The sequence below is a fragment of the Eulemur rufifrons genome, chromosome 19 (assembly GCF_041146395.1).
Source record: "Eulemur rufifrons isolate Redbay chromosome 19, OSU_ERuf_1, whole genome shotgun sequence".
Lineage (NCBI taxonomy): Eukaryota > Metazoa > Chordata > Mammalia > Primates > Lemuridae > Eulemur > Eulemur rufifrons.
In genome coordinates, this window is record NC_091001.1 from 35,750,628 (window position 1) to 35,775,444 (window position 24,817).

General features: G+C 43.7%; 1 protein-coding gene across 7 annotated transcripts in view; it reads left to right on the forward strand.

The window, feature by feature from the left end:
* The first annotated feature begins 13,420 nt into the window (after nt 1-13,420).
* UXS1 (UDP-glucuronate decarboxylase 1) overlaps nt 13,421-24,817 on the forward strand; it is an 83,498-nt gene continuing 72,101 nt past the window's right edge. For all 7 annotated transcript variants that reach the window (XM_069493801.1, XM_069493805.1, XM_069493803.1 and 4 more), the window contains exon 1: nt 13,421-13,574. In XM_069493801.1, coding sequence (XP_069349902.1) covers nt 13,481-13,574 — 94 coding nt within the window. In that variant the 5' untranslated portion in view covers nt 13,421-13,480. The remainder of the gene's footprint in view (nt 13,575-24,817) is intronic.

Genomic DNA, 24,817 nt, shown 5'->3' on the forward strand with positions numbered 1-24,817 from the left:
GATCACTCAAGCACAGGAGTTCAAGGTTGCAGTGAGCTATGATCAGGCCACTGCACTCTAGCCTGGGTGACAAAGCAAGATTCTGTCAGAAGAAGAAGAAGGAGAAGGAGAAGGAGAAGGAGGAGAGGAGGAGGAAGAGGAAGAGATGAAAATATGCCCACACAAAAATCTGTACACAAATGTTTATAGAAGTATTATTCGTAATAGCCAAAAGGTGGAAACCACCCAAATATCCATCGATTGACGAATGGATAAACAAAATATGGTATAGTCATATAATGAAATGTTATTTGACCATAACAAGGAATCAGGTACTAATATATGCTACAATATAAATGAACCTTGAAAGCATGTGTAAAGTGAAAGAAGCCATCCACAAAAGATCATGTATTATATTATTTCATTTGTATAAAATGCCCAGAATGGGGAAATCTACAGGCAGAAAATAGATTAGCTGTTGCCTAGGGAATGGGCAGGGACCTAAGCGGTATGGGGTTTCTTTTTGGGGTGATGAAAATCTTTTAAAATTGACTGTGCTAACAGTTGCATATGTCTTTGAACATACTAAAAGCCACTGAATTGTATACTGCACTGTAAATGGGTGAATTTTATGGTTGTATGAACTATACTCCAATAAAGTTGTTTTTTAAAAAAATCATTGCAACACGCACACACACATTTGGGACCTAACTGGTAAATGGTGGTGGCAACGGCACCATGGTTTTAGATTTTCCCAAAACTCCACATAAAAACATAGCGATTAGATATCAAAAGGGAAAAAAACCATGAAAAACATTTACAAAAATACTAGGAACAAGGTATCTTTCGGAGTCCCAAAATACAAGTGGGTAGGAACAAACTGGTAACAGCCATGAAACACGCGTTTGTCTGTCCTCCTCAGTGTAGAACACAGAGGGAAGTAGGCTGAGCATGCAGACTGAATTTTGCCTGGGAGGTGACAACTTCCTTTCTATAATTTTTTTAGGAAATAGTTTTTTTATTAAAACATCTAAAATCATTTACCTTTGTTCTTGCCTTTTAGAATGCAGGGTTGTTGTTTTATAGAGAGGAAAATTAAAGCCAATGTGCACTCCAGCACTGTGTAACTTTGTGTCGCCTTCTAACAGTGCCTGCACCTTCTTCCCCTTATTCTTTCAGCCACATTGTGTCCTTTAATTTGTTTTTTAATTCCAACTCAAAACTCATCTCCTGAGAATGCCTTGTAGAGGTGATCCTTCCAGGTTAGTCACTTCTCCAGGGTGACCCAGGTGACCTCCCCTCCAGTTCTCAAATGCCTCATTTCCACTGAATTAATTTCCCCGCACTGAGATTTTGTGCCTTTTCCAGTTGGACCTGTTCAACAAGACGCAACGTTCTTAGACAGAAGGTTGTTTTCTCTGGAACCACCCTGCTGTGTCTAGGACACATTAAGTAGGACACAACGGGAAGGCAATTCTGATGTCCGTGCTGGCGTGACTTCTGACCGCCCGTCAAAGTGCTACATCGCTTTAAAATGATGAGACTATCATTAAAAAAAACCCAAGGTGTTCTTCTAACTAAGCCTGAAGGAAGTTTTACACTATGCACAGTAAACTTCCCAACACTTTTCTTTTTTTAAATAATGCTTTTACTATTTTTAATTTAAAAAGCAAAATGGTTTCCAGGTGAGCCAAAGTTAAGTTCTGGAGCACATTTCCAGCAGCTCAATATGAACATAATTGCTACTTTGGCTAAAGGAAAGAGGAGAACAGGATATTATGCAAACCTGCTTGACCACACATATTTTACAAGGTTGTCCCCCCACGCAAAGGGCAAAGGGAAATACATGATACCAATTTGCAATTTAGGCAGTCATTAAAGTGGGCAGGTGATGGACCATCTTCTCCAAACAGCCTACTCTCTTTCCATCTTGAATGGGTTTCACCTCTCCTCCTATGAAAGGAAGAAGAGAGTACCAAAGATGAGTTGTTAATGATTTTTTGCAAGCATTTTGAGTTCTCACTCTTAAAATTGTCTGGTATAACTATGTAACCATATAATTAGAGCACTTAAAAATTAATTGAACTTCTAATAATGAACAGATTTATAGTAGATAAAGGTGACTATTTAAAAGACAAAGAGTATGCCTCTAAACTTGATGATAATAACCGTTTTCAAAAGTAAACTTTGTCAATCGTGCTGTTGAACATCAGATGGCTGCTTTTTTGTTCGCTGATGGGAAGTTAATTACTCAACACACTCCAGAGAAATCATGCTCTTTAATGGCTAATGCAAACTTCACAGAATAACAAATTGAAGCAGTAATTTGCCTGTATAATGCACTTCCCTGGAGGCAGATGGTCAATAAGTATTCACTGGGCATCCAGAAGTACAGCTGCGTGCACACCAAACACCAGAATTCGCCGTCTTCAGGAACCTCGTCAGAAACCTCTCCCTAACAGAGAGGCAATGTTAGCAGTCAGTATACACAAATTACCATTCTTGCTTTTCATGATAAAAGAACACCAGAGGGAAAACCAGGGCGTTCCTGCTTTGCTCCTCACTAACAAATAGTTCAGCACACAGGTCTTTGTACATTCCTCTTGTATGTCTTCCAAGTTCTATAGAATCTTGGAATTAAGCACTTTAAACAACTGCTAGTCACACAAGAGTGATCTTCTAAACTTTATTTTTGTCTACTGCCAGGAAAACCCTCTGTTCTGATACTCGGGAAAATGCCAGCAAGGTGGGAGGTATTGATTAGAAAAGCGATCCTGTGAAGTCTGCAACAGTCTTTAAGGTCTTTGGTCCCACACTCTCCAGCAACCGGGTTTGCCCATAAAAACAACCACAAACACGAGCAGGAGACAGAGGCAAGCACCCCAGAACTCTGTCTTATACCCCATAACACACATTCACAGGCTTGGCCTCCTCTGGCTCAGGATCACTGGCTGTTGCCAGCTGCCCCATTTATCCCCTTCTATTGCAACCATTCCCTGGATTCCTTGTCTGGCTCGTGGAAGTCTTGACTGTGCTGTAGGCTCTGAGCCCCACTCAGTCCTTCAGCTATGTGGTGCTTCCCCATTGTCTCCATTGTCTTCAGAGAAATAGTATGCTTCTTGACCAATGCTAGCTCCATGGAAGCCCATCCTCCATCCCTACTCCAGACGTGAAGGATTTTATTGAAATCAACCAATCATGCTAATTGCTACTTATCATTGCTCTCAATCCAGCATTAATCTCAAAGTTTGAAAAAACACACTTTTTGCCAGTGCAAATTTATTGTTGTAAGAGTCAGTTAATCTGAGCAAAAACTCCAACAAAGACAACAATAACTACAGTGATAATGAGTAGTGTTCGTTGAGTATCCATTATGTGTTATTCTGTTTTGCATACATTATCTCTAGTCCTCACAGCAACCCTGAAAGGTATGTATTATTCAACTCATTTAACAGATGAAGGCTCAAGGAGGCTAAATAACATCCCCAGAATCACATCGGTTGTGCCCAGTATTGAAATCTGGAGTCATTTGATTTCGAATACTAAGTATTGTGCCATTTTTTCCTCACCCACCAGCGTGTCTGCTAGCCATCCTTCGGCAGGGTAATGCAGAGGTCTTTGTTATATGAAACATTAGTCTAAATTACTAAGGAAGACTTAAATGTACTTTCTCATGCTAACGTGAATATATACATCTCTCTTCTTAGCAGAAGAATACGCAAGAGAACCGGGACGGGAAAATCCTTGAATGTTGCAAGCTATCACCAATGCAGTCAGGCTTCCTATGTATGACTCGTTTTATTCTGGACAACATGCATAAGTCACAATAATATGTCCTGCCTCTTTTTTTCCAAAGAAGGATATTTAATAAGGATAAAGGAAGGGTGTGATGTTGAACTTCTCATAAAAGTGGCCACAACTTTTAATCGATTTAATCAGTTATGCATACCTTTACATTCTATGATGCCTCATGAGAGTTGTTAAGCCAAATAAATTGAACTTCTAAGTAACAGCTCACATAAACTATGAATGGAATGCTATAGTGTTATAGTCTACTATACAAGGCTCTTACGTCTTTATAGTAATGACATTGCTTTCATGTTAGCGAATCACAAAGTAAATGACCACCTCCAGTAGATAAAATAATTCAGAGGAATTTCCTATGTAAGATTTTGACAGACATTTTTGAAAAGACTTTGGTGGCTATTTTAGTCTTATTGTATTATTTTTTAAATGGTATACATTTAGTGCAGCAGGAGAGAATACCAAACCAGAAGATTAACATTGTTATTACGTGATTACAAGTTCAAGGAGTTCAGCCTCCCATTATTTTATAGTGAGTATAGAAAGCAGGAGTGGCCAGGCGTGGTGGTTCATGCCTGTAATCCTAGCACTCTGGGAGGCTGAGGTGGGAGGATCACTTGAGGTCAGGAGATAGAAACCAGCCTGAGCAAGAGTGAGACCCCCCCCAACCCCAACCCCCATCTCTACTAAAAACAGAAAAAAAATTAGTTGGGCATGGTGGCACACACCTATAGTCCCACCTACTCGGGAGGCTGAGGCAGGAAGACCCCTTGAGCCCAGGAGTTTGAGGTGGTAGTGAGCTATGATGATGCCACGGCACTCTAGCCCTGTGGACAGAGTGAGACTCTGTCTCAAAAAAAACCAGGAGTGATCTTCGTTTTTAAAATTGTGATAAACTATATATAACATGAAATTTACCATCTGAACCATTTTAAGTGTACAGTTCAGTGGCACTAAATATACTCATATTATTATGCGACCATCACCACCCTCCATCTCCCAAACTTGTTCATCTTCCCAAATTGAAATTCTCCACCCATCAAACAACAGCTTTCCATTTTCCCCTTCTCTTTATCCCTGACAACCACCCTTCTACTCCCTGTTGCTATGACTGTGACAACTCCAGGTGCCTCATAAAGGTAAAATCATATAATATTTGTGGTTTGGTGACTGGCTTATTTCCCTTAGAATAATGTCCTCAAGATTCATCCACGTTGTAGCATGTGTCAGAATTTTAAGGCTGAATAATAATTCCATTGTATGTTTACACCACATTTGGTTTAACCATTCATCCATTGATGGACATTTCAGTAATGTTATTTTAATTTTAATTAGAAATTTCACCCAGGGATGTTTCTTTTGAAGTTCTTCTTTTCAAGTGCAAATTTCCCTCTAGCAAACTCAGCACTGAGGAACAGCTTCTTCTGGCACATGAAGCCTTTGGCTTTCTTGACCTGCTATTTCAGCCATGCTTCTTGCTTCCCCTTGAGCCTGTATAATAAACTAGGCTTACCTATCTTTAAAATGAACAAACTGACTTTATTTGCACTGAATCTTCTGTGCTTTCTCCCTCCTCACTCCATGTTTTATTCTGCTAAAATGCATTAGTTTTGTCTCATTAACATTTAACAATTTTCCCATCTCAGCCTTGATATCTGCACATTACCTTATGAGGAAGATTTGCTACCATCACAAGATCTCTGCTTTTCCCTTATATTGGTAATTTAAAAGCAATTATAAGGTTGCACACGAAGTATAACAGTAAAGGAACTGACTTTTGCACATATGTCTAAATGAAATATTGTCCTTCAAAATGCGCACCTTCTCAAAATGTCTGTGGAATTGCCTTCACATCTCTTTTATGAGTTTTATTACTTTACAGTTCTCAGAGTTCTTTCATGACTGATTACCTCCTCCCCTTTTTGAATCAATGTGGTCACATCCCACCTTGTCCTTGACTGTGGGTCCTGACAGTGAAGTGAAAGTGGAGGACATGAGGAAGTGGACTGTTTCATGTCAGTTTTCTCATGCACCAGCTGCTTGCATACTCAAAGTGCCTCAGTAAATGATAGGTGTGCACCAGAAAACCCAATTAGAGAAAATCTAATTGCTGTAACTCCAAAGCCCCAGATGCACACAGGAAAGCTATTTTCTTTTTACCTTCTCCATTACTGTCTCCCTGCATCACTACACCCCACCCCCATCGTAGCCACACAAACCATGTACAGTTGTGCCAGTCGTACACTGACCAAAGGTACAATATTGTACAAACATAGATCTACATATTTACTATGGAAATTCCAGACAGAAGTAAGGTCTACTGAGGAAGGGGAGCCTTTTTCTGCTTCCTATCAAAATGTCACAATGGCCTAATAACAGCTCTGAGTTTAAAGATCTCATGCTTGCATACCTTAAGGTATTGTAAGGTCTGAAAAGTATGACTTAATAGTGGCTAATACCTAATCTACAATTAACTGATTAATTCAGTATTACCTTATCATACACTGCTCTGAGCAAAACCCTAGGTCAGTTTTAAAGAATTATTACTGGGCTTTCACCCAGCTCATCGGTTATTTTAGTCCAGAATATAGGACTGGCCTTAGACTAGAAGGATATTGCCTATATGATATGATATGGAGGCTTTTGCCCAAAATTATCTCTTCCATTGGTAGTTTTTAGTATTTAAAATTTATCATAAAATTCCTGAACTGGAGGAAACCTGTAGATAGAGCCATGAAAGCCCCCAAAGAATCCTCCCCTGCCTCAACCATGCAGGCATTACCAACATCACAGCACATTCCCACTGTGTCTGGATGCAGGAGCCCTTCCTAACTGGCAGCTTCAGGAGACCCCCGCATTTCTACCGGAGTTGGCATGCACTGGAAACCTATTTGCCAGCTTTGAATTCTAGTTCAGAAGGCTCATTAAAATGCAAACACCTGGGAGGAAAAATACCTTCAGTCTTCATTGAGTAACAACTCAGGAGGACCTGTCACCCCGGCATATTACATGGGAGTCCTATTTGATTAATCTTTCTCCCCTTTGATCTCTACAGTTAAACAGAAATTGTATTGTTCAACTTCCAAAATAACCTTCAAATTTATTCCTACGCCCTTTCCACGACTACTAGCTCATTCCTGCTCTTGTCTGCCTGCACTGTCCCTTCTACGCCAGCCCACGCTGCCAGGAAACCTGCCTGGACAACAGGGGCTGCTGCTCATGAGGGACAGTCACACCCCACTGTCTGCAGATGACAGACAGTGTCCTCGGCAGGCTTGTCCGGGTCAGGCTCAAGATATTTTATTTTATCCCTGGTGGTCCAGTGGTTAGGGGGAAAGAAACGTTTTAAGGGTGACAACCTAGTACTTCTTTGGGAGGCAACTGATTTTTCTTGGAAAAATGCTTTTATTAGCAGGTTTAAGTGAGGAAGGTAAGACCATTAGGGTATGGGCCTAAACAAGGGAAGACAAACTGCACCACATGGAAATAAATAGGAATTCCAGGGTTGGGGTGAGATGGGAGTTTGGGGGAAGGAACAGAGGAGAGAGGAGAAGAAGGATGTGTATGTGTGTGTGTGTGTGTGTGTGTGTGTGTGTGTGTGTAGGGGAAGGGATGAAAGCCTGCACAGATGCCATCCTGGTGGAGAAGTGGTCAGAGAACTTGAGGTGACACTGCTGTACATGATGTGTACTGGAACCTAACAATTTAGTAAAAGCATGGCAGGTGGTGGGACCCAGGTTTCTCACTGTTGGAATGAGAAGTTACAGATAAGCAAGGGAGAAGGCCAGAGTGATCCATGTAGCAACGGATTAGAGTTGGACACATCAGTTATAACTCCTACTTACAGATACAGATGGTTATCTGCAGAAATATTTACTGATACACGTATGTACACAGGTTAGTACTCACACACACGTTTCTGTACCATGTCAGCTGAGAAGGTCTAGAGGCAACAACCCCCTAGCAGTACCAGCACACCTAGTGCCCAAGTCTGGGTTCCTAACACCATTCTCTAACAAAAGGAAACAGGGATTCTTGGAGAAATGGCTGATTCTAGGACTGGGGAAGGAAAACACAAGATGAGCTTGGAGTATCTTGCAGTGCCAGAAAGTAAGAAAATACTGAAACAAAACAAACCCCAGAACCTCCACAATGATGGGAGTATGTCAAAGGGGCACAGGAGCCAACTGAAAGAGCTCCCAGTAACAGAAGCTGGAACAGTGTGGGCAGCAACATAAATGAAGAAGTATTGTATTATAACTCAACGTATAAAACAAATGCCCATGAGTCTATCCTAATATAAATACACAATTGCATGAATTAATAAAGGGAGTGAAGAGATGGACTCTGGTGCAGTAGAACTCCAGTTTATGCAGATTCTCCACCCTCAAGGAGAGCACCGCTTCCCACTCCCCAAGTGTGGGCTGCACAGAGTGACTTCCTTCCAAAGAATACAGGGTGGAAAGGGGAGCAAGGGGAACGTTACAGTGGAGAAACTTGATACATTCTACCTCAGCTGACCGCGACCTCATTAACATCAACAAAGTCATGTTGATAGTGTGGACCCTTGATATGAAAGGATGAAAATCCCACATGAGTGCACGATGTTAACGAGAGGGGAGAATGGGTGTGGGGTTGTACGGGAACTCTGCACCATCCTTTCAATTTTTCCATGGATCTAAAACTGTTCTAAAAAAATAGTGTATTTTTTAAAAAAGACTCTTAGGAATGGGAATGTTAGATATGCAGTTTCAAGTTATTTATATTGCTGTGATATTAAACCCATCTGTCTCCCCAAACCTTTGGGAAGAGCTAGTGCATTCACTTATGCTGGGGTAATGATGCAGGAAATAAAGCAGTAGGGCAGCGAGGCCTCCCTCCCGTCTCTCCCTCTCCTGAGACCGATGGAAAGGGGGTCATATCCTCTAGGAAGGGATTCCAGTACAGGCACTATGGTCACTGACCAGGAGGAAAACCCCCATGGCCATGGCAGAGCCAGCACAGAGGGAAGGAGCAGTTTCATGGCAGGCAGCGCAGGGGATCTGCGACCAAGCTTTCTTTCTCACGTTTCTTAGAGGAAGATGTATCAATCGAGACCTAGTCAGGAAAACTACTGTATTTCAAACAGAAGGAATTTAATATGGGGGTTTGGTTCTAATGATGTTGGCAGGATTAAGAAGTGCCATAGGGCTGGGCACAGTGGCTCACATGTAATCCTAGCACTTTGGGAGGCTGAGGCATGGGAGGATTGCTTGAGGCCAGGAGTTTGAGACCAGCTTGGGCTACATAGCAAGACCCCATTTCTAGAAGAAGGAGAAGAAGAAGAAGAAGAAGGAGAAGGAGAAGGAGAAGGAGAAGAGCCAAAGGGAGAATAAAGAGTATGGCAGAACAAAAAAGAAAGGGGCAATCCCCAGCCACTGGAAGCTGTGAATGCCTGTGCATGGTCAGCTGTGGATCAGCTCAGAAGACAGGCCTCGATTATAGGGGGTGGATGTCTAAAAATTATCCTGTCTCCCTCGGGGCTGCTGGAATCTGGAATCACCCCAGCTTTGCCACAGCTACAGCAAATGCCAGCAACTTCTAGCAGCCACTAGCAATGGCCACCCTGGAAGAGCCAGATGCAGAAGCATGTCTCTTCTACCCATTGATGTTTCACCAATGACTCCTCTTAGCAGAACCAAATAGGAAGCCTGGAAGATGCAGTGTGCATGCTTCAGGCCCAGCGGAGCTCAGAATAGAGTTCAAAATTGCAGATGGAGGCTAAGACTACTGGTGAGCCAAACAAAGACCCCCACCATTCTCTATCAAAGCCTTTGCTCCCCAGCAACCTGGCCTTTGTTATTTCCTAAGGGATGCCCCTGCCCAACCCATATGAGACAAAATTCTATACTATATCCTTTCAAATTCAGCTCATGTAGCTCCTGCTCTGAAAAGCTCTCTCTGTCTCACTGTTCTTACCTGGAACCGTGCTGGTTTTTTAAAAAGGAAATCTCTGATTTGCAGCAACTGCTCATTTCCATGGTGTAAATACTCCCAGAGGAACAGTCAGCTCTTGTGAGCCTGTACTAGCTGTTCCAGTGAGGCAAACCACACTATATGGCCTGGAAGAACGTCTCCCTCTTGTGAAAGTCTTAGCCATTCATCCGACCCTGTCCTGCTATGAGCCCTCATCACATTCTCCCATGAATAACAGTCATTTCTGTGAAAATCTCCACTCTCCTACAGAAAAGTGTCCTTATATAGGAGAAGGCGTGGCTTAAAAGCCCAGCCCTAACCCCATGGTTATGTGACTGGTAGCCACTTACCAAGTGTTTGGACACTCACCAAGCTCTCAGAGTTTCAGTTTTCTCATCTATTGATGACAGCAGCAATATAAATTAGTATAGCCAGTAAGGAAAGCAGTGTGGAGGTTCTTCAAAAAATTAAAAAGAGAACTACCATATGACCCAGCAATTTCATTTCTGGATATATATCCAAAAGAACTGAAAGCAGAGTCTCGAAGAGATATTTGTATTCCCATGTTCATACCAGCATTATTCACAATAGCCAAAAGGTGCAAGCAACCCAAATGTCTATCCACAGATGAATGGATAAAGAAAATGTGGTACATAAATGGAATATTATTCAGCCTTAAAAAAGAAGGAAATTCTGTCATTTGAGACAACATGAATGAACCTGGAGGACACTGTTTTGTGAAATAAGCCAGGCACAGAAGGAGAAATGCCACATGATCTCACATGTAGAATCTAAAAGAGACCAACTCCTAGAAGCAGAGAGTTGAATGGTGGTTAGCAGAGGCTAGGCGTGGGGGTGGAGAGATTGGGGAGATGTTGGTCAAAGGATACAAAATATCAGTTAGAAGGAATTAATTCAAGAGATCCATTGTACAACTATAGTTAATCATAATGTATTATAAATTTGAAAATTATGAAGAAAGATTTTTAAATGTTCTCGCCACAAAAAATATGTGAGGTAATGCATATGTTAATTACTGGTTTTAGCCATTCCGTAATGTATACATATATTAAAACATCATAGTGTACTTCACAAATATATGTAATTTCTATTTGCCAATGCAAAAATTATTTTTAATCTGACTCGGGGGAGTAGGAGGGCAAGGGCAATATATGTAACCTAAACTTTTGTACCCCCACAATATGCTGAAATAATAATTCAAAAAACAAAAAAAGAGAAAAAAACAAAAAAAATTATTTTTAAAAAGATTAAACAAAAAGACAGTAGCAACAACAGCAACCCTGCCCCACAGGGCTGTTACAAGAAATTGAACAACAATGAAAGTGACTTGCGTAACAGTCCCTGGCACATTGTAGGGGTTTAATAAATGTTAGTTTTCTCCCTTCCTTCGGCTTTGAACACTCTAGGAGAGAAGCCATATTATGATTCATTTTTTAATTACTCTAGGTGTCAAGAACACTGCCTTGTGTAATAATTGCTTAAAAATAGTGTTAACATATCCATTGGAAGAATGAGGGAGTTGGTAGGGAGGGGGGATGAGTTCAGAACCTGTTGGGGGGAGTGGGGACAGGCTGGGAAGAGACAAGGGCTGCAAGGAGCACAGGAAAGTGTGCTGCCTGTGCCACTGATGGTCCCCAGTAGAGCTGGGAGGGCCTCTGGGGCCTCTCTTTTCCCTTAGGCCTTCTTACCTCCACTGGGCACACACTCACTGTAGCTTACTGCCCAATTCTCGCTGCGGTTGAGCTGAAAATCAGGGTCTTGGGACACCAACTGCCTTCTGGGTGGCTGTAATGACAGCAGCAGCTACTTTAACTGCAGCTGCTAATAGTATTTCCATATACTTAATCCAATGGGGTAGGAGAAGTTGGCAATAGTGTTTAGCAGCAGAAAAAACACTCAACTAGGAGTGCTGGGCTTAAGGAGCTTTGTGCAAAAATAGCAAATACTCCACAATTTTTGATCTCCTTAAATTGATAAGATACTTATCAATTAAACCCTACCTACAACCTAATATATTTGAAATCTGTCTAGAAGCTTCTGTCTGATTTTGCTGGTAGGTCAAATGTCAACAAAATCTTTTCTTCCATCTCTGCTCCTGATCTTTAATCTAAAAACCATGGAGTCATAGCATGGGAAGAACTCAGAGCCTCATTTGCTCTAGGTAGGTACTTTCTCTTTTCAAAAACCATGGATATAACCTAAACCCAAAATGTCAATGATGAGGAAATAAATACTCAGAGACAAAAATCAATGTATTCCAAACCAGTCTGGTCTGGGGGTCTGGCCCCTCTAGAAGCTCCAGCCTCTGGCTCCCATGCCAGGCATTTTGTCACCTGGCAGCCTCCTTGCATACTTCGGAGACAGGGAGCTGGGCTTCTGGAAGGAAGGCCACTCCAGTTGTGAGCAGCACGGAAAGCAGGGTGGCTCTGCCCTCAGTGAAACTGCTCAGCTGCAATCTTCTATTCAACTATTCTCACTACATTTATGGGGAGGGGTACGATGGGGTAAAGTGCTTTCAGAAAATCACAGCATTTGTGCTGTGTACTTTTAAAGATATATTACTGCTTTGATTTATTCCTAGTTATGGTAATGAATATTCTCGGAGGTTTCTAAAGGAGGTATTCCATTGAGTTTAGCAACGCTGCTCCGGCTCCAATTTCTCCCCGTGGCTGAAGATCAGCACCTGTATCCTGAAGCTCCCAAACACTTTAAGGGGTCTCTCTTGACTTGGCATCACTCAGATCAGATCTGTGTGTACCTGTCTTTTCTCCTCTCTGGACCAGCTCTCTGTGGATCCAGTGAAGAGTTTCTGGTATCTGTGGATCTTTGGACACACCTCCTTGCTTTTAGTAGGCATCCAACAAGTGCTCATGGAAGAAATAAATTCAGATAACTCCTATGCAATCAGTATAGCACCCCAATTCACCCCTATAACTATGTTAAAATAGATACACACAGCTAAAAGATTGGAATGAAACACGATGAAACGTTCACGGGTTTTCTCAAGGCAGAGATGGTGCGATTTCATCTTCTACATCCCTTTCCTAGTTTATGCTAAATTTATACGAGTAGCATTATATTTTTTATAATAATAAAAGACCCTTTATTTTTAAAATACAGACATCCCAGTTGATCACAGCAGAGAAAAAAAATACAGCCGGTTTTGACTTTGGCAACGTTCAGGGGATTTATCATTTTGGCTGCCGCTATTTGAACTAAGAAGCCAACAAGGCATATTCAAAGAACTTCAAAGATACGGCCAAGCTCAGCAGAAGTACGTGTTTCGTTCCACAGCAGCACTGCAGCGCCCACCGCGTGCCCCGGTGGTTCGGAAGCTCGTTGACCGCAGCCGCTCTCGGTTACGGGGACGCACCTCTGCCGGACACATCGAAGCGTCCGGGGAAAACACGCCGGGACGCGCATGCGCCGCGTCCGCCCCGCCAGCCCTCTCGGCCACATTCTTCGAAAACAGAGGCTCGCGCGGCGGCAACTGCGCCTGCGGGGAGAGGAGGCGCGGGGCGGGGCGCGGGGTGGGGGACAGAGCCGGAGGTGGGGGCGGAGTTGCGCGTGCGCAGTGGTCCCACCGGCAGGAAGCCGGGCGCGCGGAGGCGGAGTCGCGCGGGCGGCAGGGGGCGGGGCTGTCCCGGGCCGCCGCCGCGGCGCATTGTGCAGCAGGCGGGCCGCCGCGCGGCAGGGCACTGGACCGGCGCGGCTCCCGGGGATGGTGAGCAAGGCGCTACTGCGCCTTGTGTCTGCCGTCAACCGCAGGAGGATGAAGCTGCTGCTGGGCATCGCCCTGCTCGCCTACGTCGCCTGTGAGTGCGCGCCCGCGGCCGGCTAGGGAGCCCCATTCATTCCCCCGCGCCGCGGCGGGCCGGGCGGCGGGCTGTCGGGGCCCCGGGGTGGCCCTGCAGCCCCATGTCCCTCTCCGCCCAGGCTGTACGTGCGCTTTCTGCTCGCACCCCTTTCCGCTCTTGCAGCGAAGCAGCCGGCCAACTTGGGCGCAGACCCTCGACCGCTTAGGCCCGGGCGCGGAGAGCTGGCGGCCCGGCGGAGGGGCCGTTGCCCGGGCGCGTTGACCGCCGGGCCCGCACGGCCAAGGCGCAGCCGTCCTCGGCTGACCCCGCGGCCCCCCGCCCGGTCTCGTGAAACTCGGCGGCAGCGCTGCTGTCCACGTCGCCTAGGGAGCCAGCGAGGGTCCCGGCCGGCGATTCCGGAGCGTGCCGCTCGGGGACACCCTTGGGGACACCCGCGGCCGCGCCGCCGTGTTGGTTAAGTAGGATAAAAATACTGTTGCCATTGGCAGAGCCCCCGCTCCCACTGCTTGCTCCTCAGGAAAATTACTCAGCATTTAACTCTTGGGGAGCCAAGCGTTGCCGGCCCTAGCCGGTGTCTGGGCGAAAGGCACCCCATGCCAGGTGTCCCCCGGGGCCAGCAGGGAGGCAGAGCTCGGTGAACGGGCGGGGCGTGCCCGTGGTTTTGCTGTGTGCGGTTCTCGTTTTCTGTCATCTCTTACACACAGCCTGCTGCCTGGAGACAGGGTAAGAGGGGCACTTTGCAGGCAAGTGGTGGACCCTCTGCTTCTTAGGGAAGGGAGAAACCACGCTTTTTATTTTTAAGCTCTATTCGATGGGAGAATATTTTAATTGCTGCTATTAATGCCTTACCGAGTACCAAAATTGGAGTAGGAATAGCTCCCTGTGTGAGCTCCGTTTGAATCCTAGCCACCCAGACAGACACACACCGAAATGAAACCACCTGCTAACCGGTTGAGTTACCAAGATCTGATTCCCGAGTTACGTGGGGACTTCACTTAACTGAAGTGACTTCATTTGAGCTCTAGGAAGACAAGTGTGAGTACAACCCAGTCTGTCTGCTCCAGCCCAGCTGTTTAGGAGGTGGAGCCGGGAAAGCTGTAGCAGGACTCTAGGTTGCTGGGGAGGTTTCAGGCCTCCAATGGGTGTTAGATGTGAGTAGTTTTGCAAGGGAGGGAGATCTGGCCTAAAGTGTGTGTGTGTGTGTGTGTGTGTGTGGTCCATCTTGAGTAAGAAAGCTGGGACTTAAGAGGAAAGACTACTTAAAGTTTTAAGTTTTCTTTGTTATTATGACAATAATAATACCTAAGTTTGTTAAGTGCTTAACCCCGTATGTGTAGTCATGATTCTTAGTGCCATTGTCTCATTAATTATCTCAACAATGGTAGGAAATAGGTGCCGTAATTATTCCCATTTTAGAGATGAAGAAATTAAGGCCCAGAGAGATTAGGAAGTTTATGGATAATCACACATGGTAATCAATGGAATGCCGAAGTCTGAACCTAGAACAGTCTGGCAGCTGGGGCCAGAACCCAGGTCTTTGGACAGACATTCAGTGTTGATTTTGGGGGATCCTGAAGTTATTCATGGGGGTTTAGAATTAATAAGGGAGGGGACTTATGGAGCCATGGAAAGTTTTCACCAATCATTCATTCGATCAGGAAATCTTACAATTCCTTACTGTTGCTTGTTGCTAAACTTGGCAGCAGGTGACACCATGGGGTATGAAAACACCTGGTCTGTGCGATTAACTGCGTAATCTAGCGCAGTGGCTCTCAGGCTTGAGTGTGCATCAGAAACACCTGGAGGTTTTTGTTTTTTTTTTTTTAAAAACACAGATTGCTGCCTCCCACCTCAAGTTTCTAATTCAGTAGGTCTGGGATGTGGCCTGAGAATCTGCATTTCTAATAGGTTCTCCTGTGATGCTATTGATGTGGTCTGAGACTCCACTTTGTGAGCCACTGGCCAAGAGGGTGAGGTGGGCATGAACTGAATAATCGTCCAAATGAAGGGTAAATTACAAATTGGTATGGAGGAAAGGAATGTGAGAGCTTGTGACAGGGACTCCTGATCCTGAGTGAGAGCAATCAGGGAGTAAACTGGGAATGAAGGATATATAGGAGTTAACAAAGGGGGCATACTAGGAAACACAGTCCAGAAGGAACAGTGTGTGCAGAGGTCCTGCGGCAGCCAAGAGCAGGGACGATTCTAGGAATGCAGAGATAGGTAGTGTCATTGAAGTGTGAAAACAGTACAGTGATGAGGCTTCCTGGGCAGACGGCTAGAGCTGGCAGCCCACGAAATGGGTGATTTCAGCATGGTTTAAGACTAGGGTGGAGGCAGTGTTAATGAGCAGGTATATTAAGTCTGAGTCACTTTGCAGGGAAAAATGTTACAGAGTTTCTGATTGATAGCATCCAAGGAGCTGAAAATGAAGTCCCTCAATAGTGACACCTGTGATTTCTAATCTCTGCTTTTCCTGATTCATAACATTTCCCTACCTGTTACCAGTAAAATCTCACCTGTGAAAAAACTGTCCATACTCCTAAATTACACACACCGTCACTGGTAGCCAGCCTTCCTTCTAGCAGTGCCCTCCCATTTCCTCAAGTTCTGTTAGTGTTTCTCATTCTACTCCTTTCAACTTTCCTGAAGTCTTTGTTGCCTACTCGGGACTGGAGTCTCCCTCCTTGTTACTGCATAACTCTTCTGCACCATGTCTTGAGGGATGACCATATGCCAGCTTGCATTGCAGTTGAGTTCTTTTCCATGCATATGTTTCCCCCTCCCCCCCCCAATGAAATTCCCACTCCTGAGGACAAGGATTGTCTTAGGTTTTTGAGCCCATCGTAGCACTTAAAGCAGTGCTTAATAGCTCATTGGAAGAGCTCAGCTGTTATGAATCAAAAATCATGCCAACCTCCTAGGTAGTTCCTAGGCAGAGACTCAGCTTGAGTTACCTTTAGTGTTTTTGTTTTTTAATACACATGTAGTTTAAAAGGTCAGATATTCTCTGCATAGTTTATAGGCAAATGGCCTCTCCAGGGTTTGTTAGGTTAAACAGTATCCCCTGTCATGGTTTCCCCCTACGGAGAAGCAAGCGCCGTCACTTCTTTTAGCTGATTATTTTGATATTTAGCTTTGTGTTGCTGTATCATCTGCTTCCTGATTTTTCAGTTGTAGGTATTACCTAGTGACTTTGTTCTTTGGAGAATAATTGTTTATTCTCTTTCTGCTTCTCCCCACACATGCTCTCCATCCCCTGTGTAGATGTGGTGGTATCTTGAGATCAACATCGAGTGTTCACAAGTATGACTGTGTAAATGATATTCAAAGTGAGTCATGTTACACATTACTTTTTGTTTTCTCTGGATGTAATAATTGGCTGGCTTGTTAATTTGTTTTACTTTTTATGTGTGATGACGGATCCAACTCCAGACACTTTACCAGTTGTCTGCGTCTTGCCCCAAGGTGTCAATTAGCATAGGACGCCCCCACTGTCAGCACACCATCAGAAAGTGGGGCCCCTGGAGCCTTCTGTACCTGGCCCATGTGCCTGAGGACCGCCCCAGCCTCAGTCCCCTCCTGTTGGCCTGCTCACTGCAGGGCTCCTATTTCCTGACTACTTCTTTTCTTCTTTCACTCTCTGGTTTGGATGTGGCAGGAGTTGAATTTCTAGGCATTGTCCATAAGGTGTCTTTTCCACCTTCCTACTTGATAGATTGATAGTGTAGAATTCTAGAAAAAAATGTTCCGTCAGAGTTCTTATGGCATTGATCCATTCCTTTCTGGCTTCCAGTATTGTTGAAGAGCTTCCAGCCAGTCCTTTTTCTTTTGGAAGATTGTAGGGTCTTTTGCCCTTGGTAGTCCGTGTTTACACATTCCAGGCCCTCTGCCCCTGGCTAGGGCAGGACTGTCCTTCCTCATCCCTCCTGCTTGGTGGCCTCCGTAGACACTGTGGACAGGGCTGTGCCTAAAGCCTGCCCAGGAGCTGAGCAGAAGTGCCGCATGTCACATCTGCACCCTGCATTTAGCTGCAAATGTCAGTTACTGCCGGGATTTTCTTTCCCTCTGGTTTGGTAACTAGCAATGTTCAAGGTGATGGTGCTCATGGTGCAGTGGCCCCCTCCTGTCCACTCCATTCAGTTGAAAAAACTTAGAAGAATAAATCTGTGTTGTTTTAAGCCTTTGAGGGTTTTTGGGTTGCCTGTTGCTGTGGCTCAATAAAGCCTTGACTAATACATCCCCAGTATTCAGAAATCCACAGTGCTAGGCCATTTTATCCAGCATGTTGGGTATTTTTGTGTCCTTGCAACCCAGAAACACTTTTCAGTTTTGGTAATTTTCTTGAATTATTCTTTGGTAATCTTCCCCTGCCCCCCCCATTTTCTGTTTTCTCTCTTTTTGGAACTACTACTATTCTGATATAGAATTGCCTGGACCAGTCCTTTTGTGTCCTATTTTCCACCCTTTTAAAGTTTTGCTCTACTTCCCTATCTTTGAATTTATACTCTTCTAGAGATTTTTCCTAAATTTTATTTTTGTTGTCCTTTTTCACGTGTAAGAGTTCTTTTCTGTTCTCTCAATTCTTAAAAACTAAAACATGGTCTTCATTTCATGGTTGTGTTCTCTTAACAATAGTTTTGCTTGTTGAGTTTTTGCCTTGCTGAAGAGTCTCTTTCCTCCAGGTTCCTTTCCTGTTTCCTGCTCGAGGCTTTCCTCAGATTGTCGGCTCACATGTGTGAGCAGGGGACTTGGGAGCTGAGGGACAGCACCCGTTGGCCGTGAGCTGCACCATTTCTTGGTGAGGCCTCCTGACCTCAGTACCGGAGGTCTGTCCTCCCAGGCTGGCCCCTGCTAGGTGGGGTGGCTCGACCACCTGCAGCCTGGAGTTGGGTGGGGACAGGATTATGGGCTTGAGCAGCAACCCAATTGCCCCAGGGACCTGGCTCCCCAGTCTGGAGACTCCTATTCCGCCCTCTACAGACATGGAACCACCAGTCTTCTGCCAGGGCAAGTACTGGAGCTGGGAGTTGTCATGCTTCTTAGACATCTTTGAAAGTCAGACTTCCTGTCTTAGCAGCTTCCTCATTTCATTCCAGATACACCCGGCCTGGCCAATTCCTGACCCTTTCTAGGTGTAAATTGGCTGTTCCTACTGCTTGCCAAAAAGAGGTCCCATGTCCCCCTCATTCCTCTACCCGCCCCTCTGCCCTGCCCATTCCACCTCTCAGCAGCAGGTTGATGGTCCTCCTCTCCTTTCCCTGTCCATCTAGATTTATTCTTCAAACAAAAAAACCAAGAAATCAAAGGGGAAAAAAGACATTTTCTGACATTTTAGTGGGGTTTAGGAGCCATTATCTTGTCACCTTCAGCTCTGAAAAACTATGAGTTGTGTCATCTAAAAATATTTATGTAAATTTTGGTATATCGTGGATTTTATTGTAATGGCATTTCAGTTGTACCTTTCTTTCTTGTCATTTTTACTCCATTGAAAAGAAAAGACAGAAAACCTGAAAACCATATAAAAGAATGTTTTATATGCATTAGCTTTATGTTTATGGTACTAGACCTCATACTTCTTTGGGGTTGGACTTTTGTTAGAGTACACTTTTGCCCTTAATATGATCACCTCCCACGTGACTGGCGATTGCCCTCATAAATTCACTCGGGGAAACAATTCCTGGCCTGCTGCCACAGAGGATGATGTGCGGCAAGTTAGACGTTATCATGACGGCAGAGGGCTCTCAGGGAGAAAGGGTAGCTGTGTGCCCAGACTCCCCGGAGTGTGAGAATCTGCTTGGGCTTGTTAAGTGCAGGTTCCTGGGGTTCTCCCCGGACCTGCTGGATAGGACCTGGGGATCTTCTCCCCCTTCCTCAGGGGTTGGAGGATAACCTGGAAATTGTGGTGAAATTTCGACATTTTATTTGGAAAATTTCCATACCCATTTTACATCCTTTCTTCTGAAAGAATAATTTAGCAAACACCCACATACCCTCCACCTGGATTCACCAGTTGCTTACATTCTTTCCACGTTTGCCCTGTCTTGCACTCTCTTCATATTAAATACATATTTTATATATATATGTTTTGTTGAAATATTTGAAAGTTGCAGACATCAGAATACTTAACCTTTAAATACTTTATCTACATCTCCTAAGAATGAAAGCATTCTTCTATATGATTTTATTACCATTATCACACCCTAAAAATTAACATCAATAATATCATCTGAGGTACAGTCCATATTTAAATTTCTCCCAGTTGTACCAGAAATGTCTTTTATAGCCTTTCTGGTTTTTTTATGTTTGTTTTTGTTTAAAATCCGGGATCCAGTCAAGATTTACAATTTGCATTTGGTTATTATGTCTCTCAAGTTTCTAGAGCTATTAATGGCATGATTTTTGTTTGTTCGTTTGTTTCTCTTTTTTTGTTTTTTTGTTTTTTTAAAAAAGACAAGACCAATTGTCTTGTAAAATGTCTCACATTCTGGATTTATCTGATTGTCTCCTTATGATTAAATTCAGTTAAACATTTTTTATAATTATGCTTGTTAATTGGCATCACATCAGGGATATGTAATGTCTGGGTGGTCCCACTGTGAATGATGCTAAGTGTGATGCCCTCGAAGGGGTGGCCTCTGCATTGTTTCATTTTAAAAGTACATTTTGCGGTCCACAGTCTGTGGAGTGAGTCTCAGAAACTCTGACTATCTTTTTCTCCAGCCAGCGCATTAGGTGTCCGTTTTATGTCCTTGTCTGGACCAGTTTCTGTACTGGGGATTGCATGTAGTGATTTTCTAACTTTGTAAATCCTTCTGTGTTTATTAACTAGCATCCTTTTGAAAAGAACTTTCCCTCCCTCTTTCTCCTCTCACTCTCTGTATTAGTTTTCTGTGGCTGCTGTAGTGAATTACCCCAAGCTCGGTGGCTTTAAATAAAACAGGAGAAATTTATTCTCAGAATTCTGGAGGCCAGAGTCTGAAATCAAGGTGTTGGCAGAGCCAAGCTCCCTGTGAAGGCTCCTTGGTGGCGCCAGAGCTTCTTGGCTTGTGCCTGCATCGGGCCATCCTCTGCCTCTGCGGTCACGTGACCTCCTCATCTTCTGTCTGCCAAGTGTCTCCTGAGTGTTTCTTATAGGAACATTTGTCACTGAATTTAGGGCCCAACTGGATAATCCAGGGTGATCTTTTTGTTTCAAGATTTTTAATTCCATCTGCAAAAATCCTTTTTCAAGTAGGTCACGTTCACGTGTGCTGGGATTCAAGATGTCCATGTTTTAGGGGGCCACCATTAAACTTACTGTGGTCTTTTTTTAATCACTGTGGACTCATGGATTCTTTTGGTCTTTGAGCACTTCCTTGATCACTAGATGTTGCAGGGTTATCTTACTCTTTCTTCATTCCAAACCTGGGATCCTTCAGGGAGGCTGTGTTCCTTTCAGTGGAGAATATTGTTTAGAAACCGGGGTCTGAGCACCAATTGTACCCATCATTATGGAGTTGTCATTACTTCTGACCCTTTTAGTGGGCAGAGCCAGAAAATGGACATTTTTTTTTTCTCTACGTCATGGGATGTCTCTGAGAATTTTTTTCAATCATGAGTTTATGCTGGAACCCAAAATTAAACCTTAACACATTTCTTCCTTACCTTCCCCCATTCCCTTTTCTCCATAATGAAAATCTTGTTGCCAACAGCAGTATACTCACTTATTCCATACTACTTATAGATAAAATAGTTTCAGAATTGCTACGTGTATGCCACTACCAACAACAGACTTAAGAAAACTCAGGATTTCTTTATAGTTCTTTTGTTCTTGGACTATATCCCACTAAGAATGTATAGTTAGAGTATTGTGTTCAAAAGTTACTTGAAATAATTTTTTTCTGTGCCTGATACAAGTTGTTTACTTTTGTTTTTGGTTTGTGTTCAATTTTAGGGTTTCCTTTTTTTCTTTCTGATTGTTTAAAATATGTAAACCATTTCCACGGTTCAAAAGTTAAACTGTACCAAAAATTATACTGAAATATCTCTCACTGTAATCTGTAGCCTCTCCACTCAATTCCCTCCTTTATTAATTTGTTTTAGCCATCCTATGTTTCATTTTGCAGATATAGGCACGCGTCTGTGTGTGTACATGCACACACTGTTTTTGCCCCAACAATAGTATACTGTATAGACTGTTTTGCATCTTTTTTTTCTTGCTCCTGGAAGGAAATGTGTATCACTTTATAGAAGTTAGAGCTACATAGTACTCCTGTAAGAGTGTGCTGCAGTTCATTTGACCAGTCTCCTAAGGAATGACATTTAAATTATTCAAAATATTTTACTATTACAAATACCACTGCAGTGAATAGACTTCTGCACAGGCTCCCACCAGCGAAGTGTGAAAGCTGCTGTTTCTTCTTTTGTCCCCTACAGTGTCTTGACAGGTGTTTAAATTTTCAGCACTGTGAAAAATGGTATCTATCTCCTTGTCATTTAAATTTGCATTTCTCTTATTATGAATGAAGTTAAGCATCTTTTAAAATGTTTAAGACATATTGATAGGTCTTTTTCTGTGAACTGTTTATATGTTTGCCCTTTTTTCTATTGAGTTTTTGGTCTGTTTCCCTCATTTTAAAGAACACATTATGTATTGGGGATGTTAACTGTCCTTTATGATGTCAGTTGCACTGCTTTCTCAAGCCTGGTGTAGCATAATACAAAAGTATATTTGATCTCTGTTTCTGGTTCCTGGCACAGAGTTCCTGAACTGGGCAGAATTTCCTGAGTGATGGGAGTGTCTTCTGTGATTCATAATGAGACATCCCCTCCCCACATACCTGAGTTTATGCTAATGAGGTTACCTAGCCTGGGGTCCCTAGATAGCCTCAGGATGGGGCTGGTCACCAGAAAGACCAAGCCATTATAGGGTTGGAACTCAGCCCCACCTACGACCTCTAGGAAGGGAGTGGGTGGGACTTGGGGAGCTCTGGGCTGCTGAGCACACAGGGATGGTATGCTGGGAGGTATCAAACTTGAAAAGGCACAGAACCCTCCCCATCCCCCATCCCCCACCCGTACCGCCCCCGCCCGCACCTTGCCCTAAGCATCTCTTCCATTTGGCTGTTCCTCAGTTGTATCCTTTATAATAGACTGGTAATTGTTAGTAAACTGTTTTCTTGAGTTCTGTGAACTGTCCTAGCAAATTATTGAACCTGAGGAGGGGGTCTTGGGAACCCCTGATTTATAGCTGGTCAGTCAGAAGTAGCAGCCCCAGGCCATTGGTACCAGAATTGAATCAAATTGTTGGGCACCCGGTTGGTGTCTGCAGAGTTGGAGAATTGGTTGTTGGTGTGGGAAAAGCTGGGTAGAAACAGGGTTTAGGACCTGGGGAGTCTGTATTTTCAAGTTTTCCTATTTCCCCACTTCGCTCTTAAGAACTGGACAAGGTAAGGTGGTCAGGGTAAGGTGCTGAGAACCAGGAGAGGGATGAGACCTGGGACTTTGAAGGAATAGGATGTCCTTAAGGTGCGGGCCGTTGGGCTGGCATTTAGCGGATGGATAGGATTTGGGTAGTGGGGTTGAAGATGAAGGTGACGGCATGAGCAGACACAGGAGGTGGCAGAGTACAAGGAGCGGGAGTCTTTGGGGCCTATAAAGCAGAGCGTGGAAGTCTGACCTGACATAAACTTGATTAAGTGAGAATTCGTGCAGCATGGGAAGGGAGAGATTTCGATGAACATGTTTTAAGTATTCAAACATGAGGGCAGGGCAAAGTATAATCAGTTTTTCATTTTGAGTGTGCATCTCTCCTGTGCTCCTGCCTTTTATAGATACGCTCGTGGATTTTAGTCTGGTGTATGGTACTGCCGTATAGGCCAGTGCTATGGTCTGAATGTTTGTGTCCCCAAGATTTATATGTTGAAACCTAACCCCCAAGGCGATGGCATTAAGAGGTGGGGCCTTTGGGAGGTGATTAGGTTGGGGGTGGGGGGAACCCTCATTAATGGGATTAGTGACCCAAGGGAACTTTGTGGCTCCCTTCACCATGTGAGCACACAGTGAGAAGGCGCCACCTGTGAACATGGAAGTGAGTCCTCTCCAGACGCCGAACCTGCCGGTGCCTTGATCTTGGACTTCCCGGCCTCCAGAACTGTGAGAAATAAATTTCTGTCTATTAGCCACCCCGTCTATGGTATTTTGCTATAGCTGCTGGAATGGACTAAGATAGTGAGGAATTGAGCGCTTGTGTGATGTGAAGTTGGAGAGGTAACTGGCCTCATGTTAAACATCTATCATGAATAGTTTCTCTATGTGTATTGAACCCACAGCAATACCTACTTCAAGTTTCTTTTCTTACCTTATGTTTAACAAGTGTGATAGGTTGTAGCGGTTACCTGAAGGATAAATGTGGGGAGGAGTGATTTGGGATTGGCCCCTTTCTGAAAGGAATGGTCTCATTTACTCCAATTCAACTCACCCTATAACTTCGGGCAAGGCATCTAACCTTCTGTTTCATTTTTTCCCCCCTTATAAGATGGAAATACTATGTACCTTGCAGATAGTAATAATTTTTTTAAAATACCGTGAAGAATTTCTTTAAAGAGATGATAGCTTCAATTGATGCACCACATGGGGAAAAAAAAGGTATTTCCAGGTGTGGGTGTTCTAAAGTAACCTGTGACATGGAGGGACTCTTCCCGGGCAGCCAGGGCAATGGCCACCAGCAAGCGGCAGCTGCTTGGAGTGGGGTGAAGTTTCCTCATTGCTCTTTCATTTAGAAGGGTAAGGAGTGGATTTGGAGTTAATCCATCCGTTTCTTTTGTCTTTTTGGTTAGGCTTTTTAAGAATTGCTCTAACCAAAATAAGTAAGTGAAGGAAAGCAGCAGCAGAAAACATTCGGACTTCTTCAAAGTAGTCTGTTTTCAGAAGGAGTCTAAATGTGCTAGAAAATGAAAACAATTTTGTTAGGGTGGTGAGATCTTGGAATGTTATTCTTAGTATCTTTGAATATTTTTATAGTATTTTTAGAAATCAAAACAAAACATGCTGGTTCAAAGTGAGAATTTAGTTGACATCTATACTGTAGGTGACCTGGCTTTTTCTCTTTTTTTTTTTAAGATGTGAGCAGGCAGCTGGGTTATATCAGCAACAGAAGGTTGAAGGTGTGGGATGACTTAGTTGTCATCAGGAAAAGGACCAAATTAATGTGACGCTCATTAAGAGGCCAGTGATGGCTCTTGTGGAAATGGTCATTA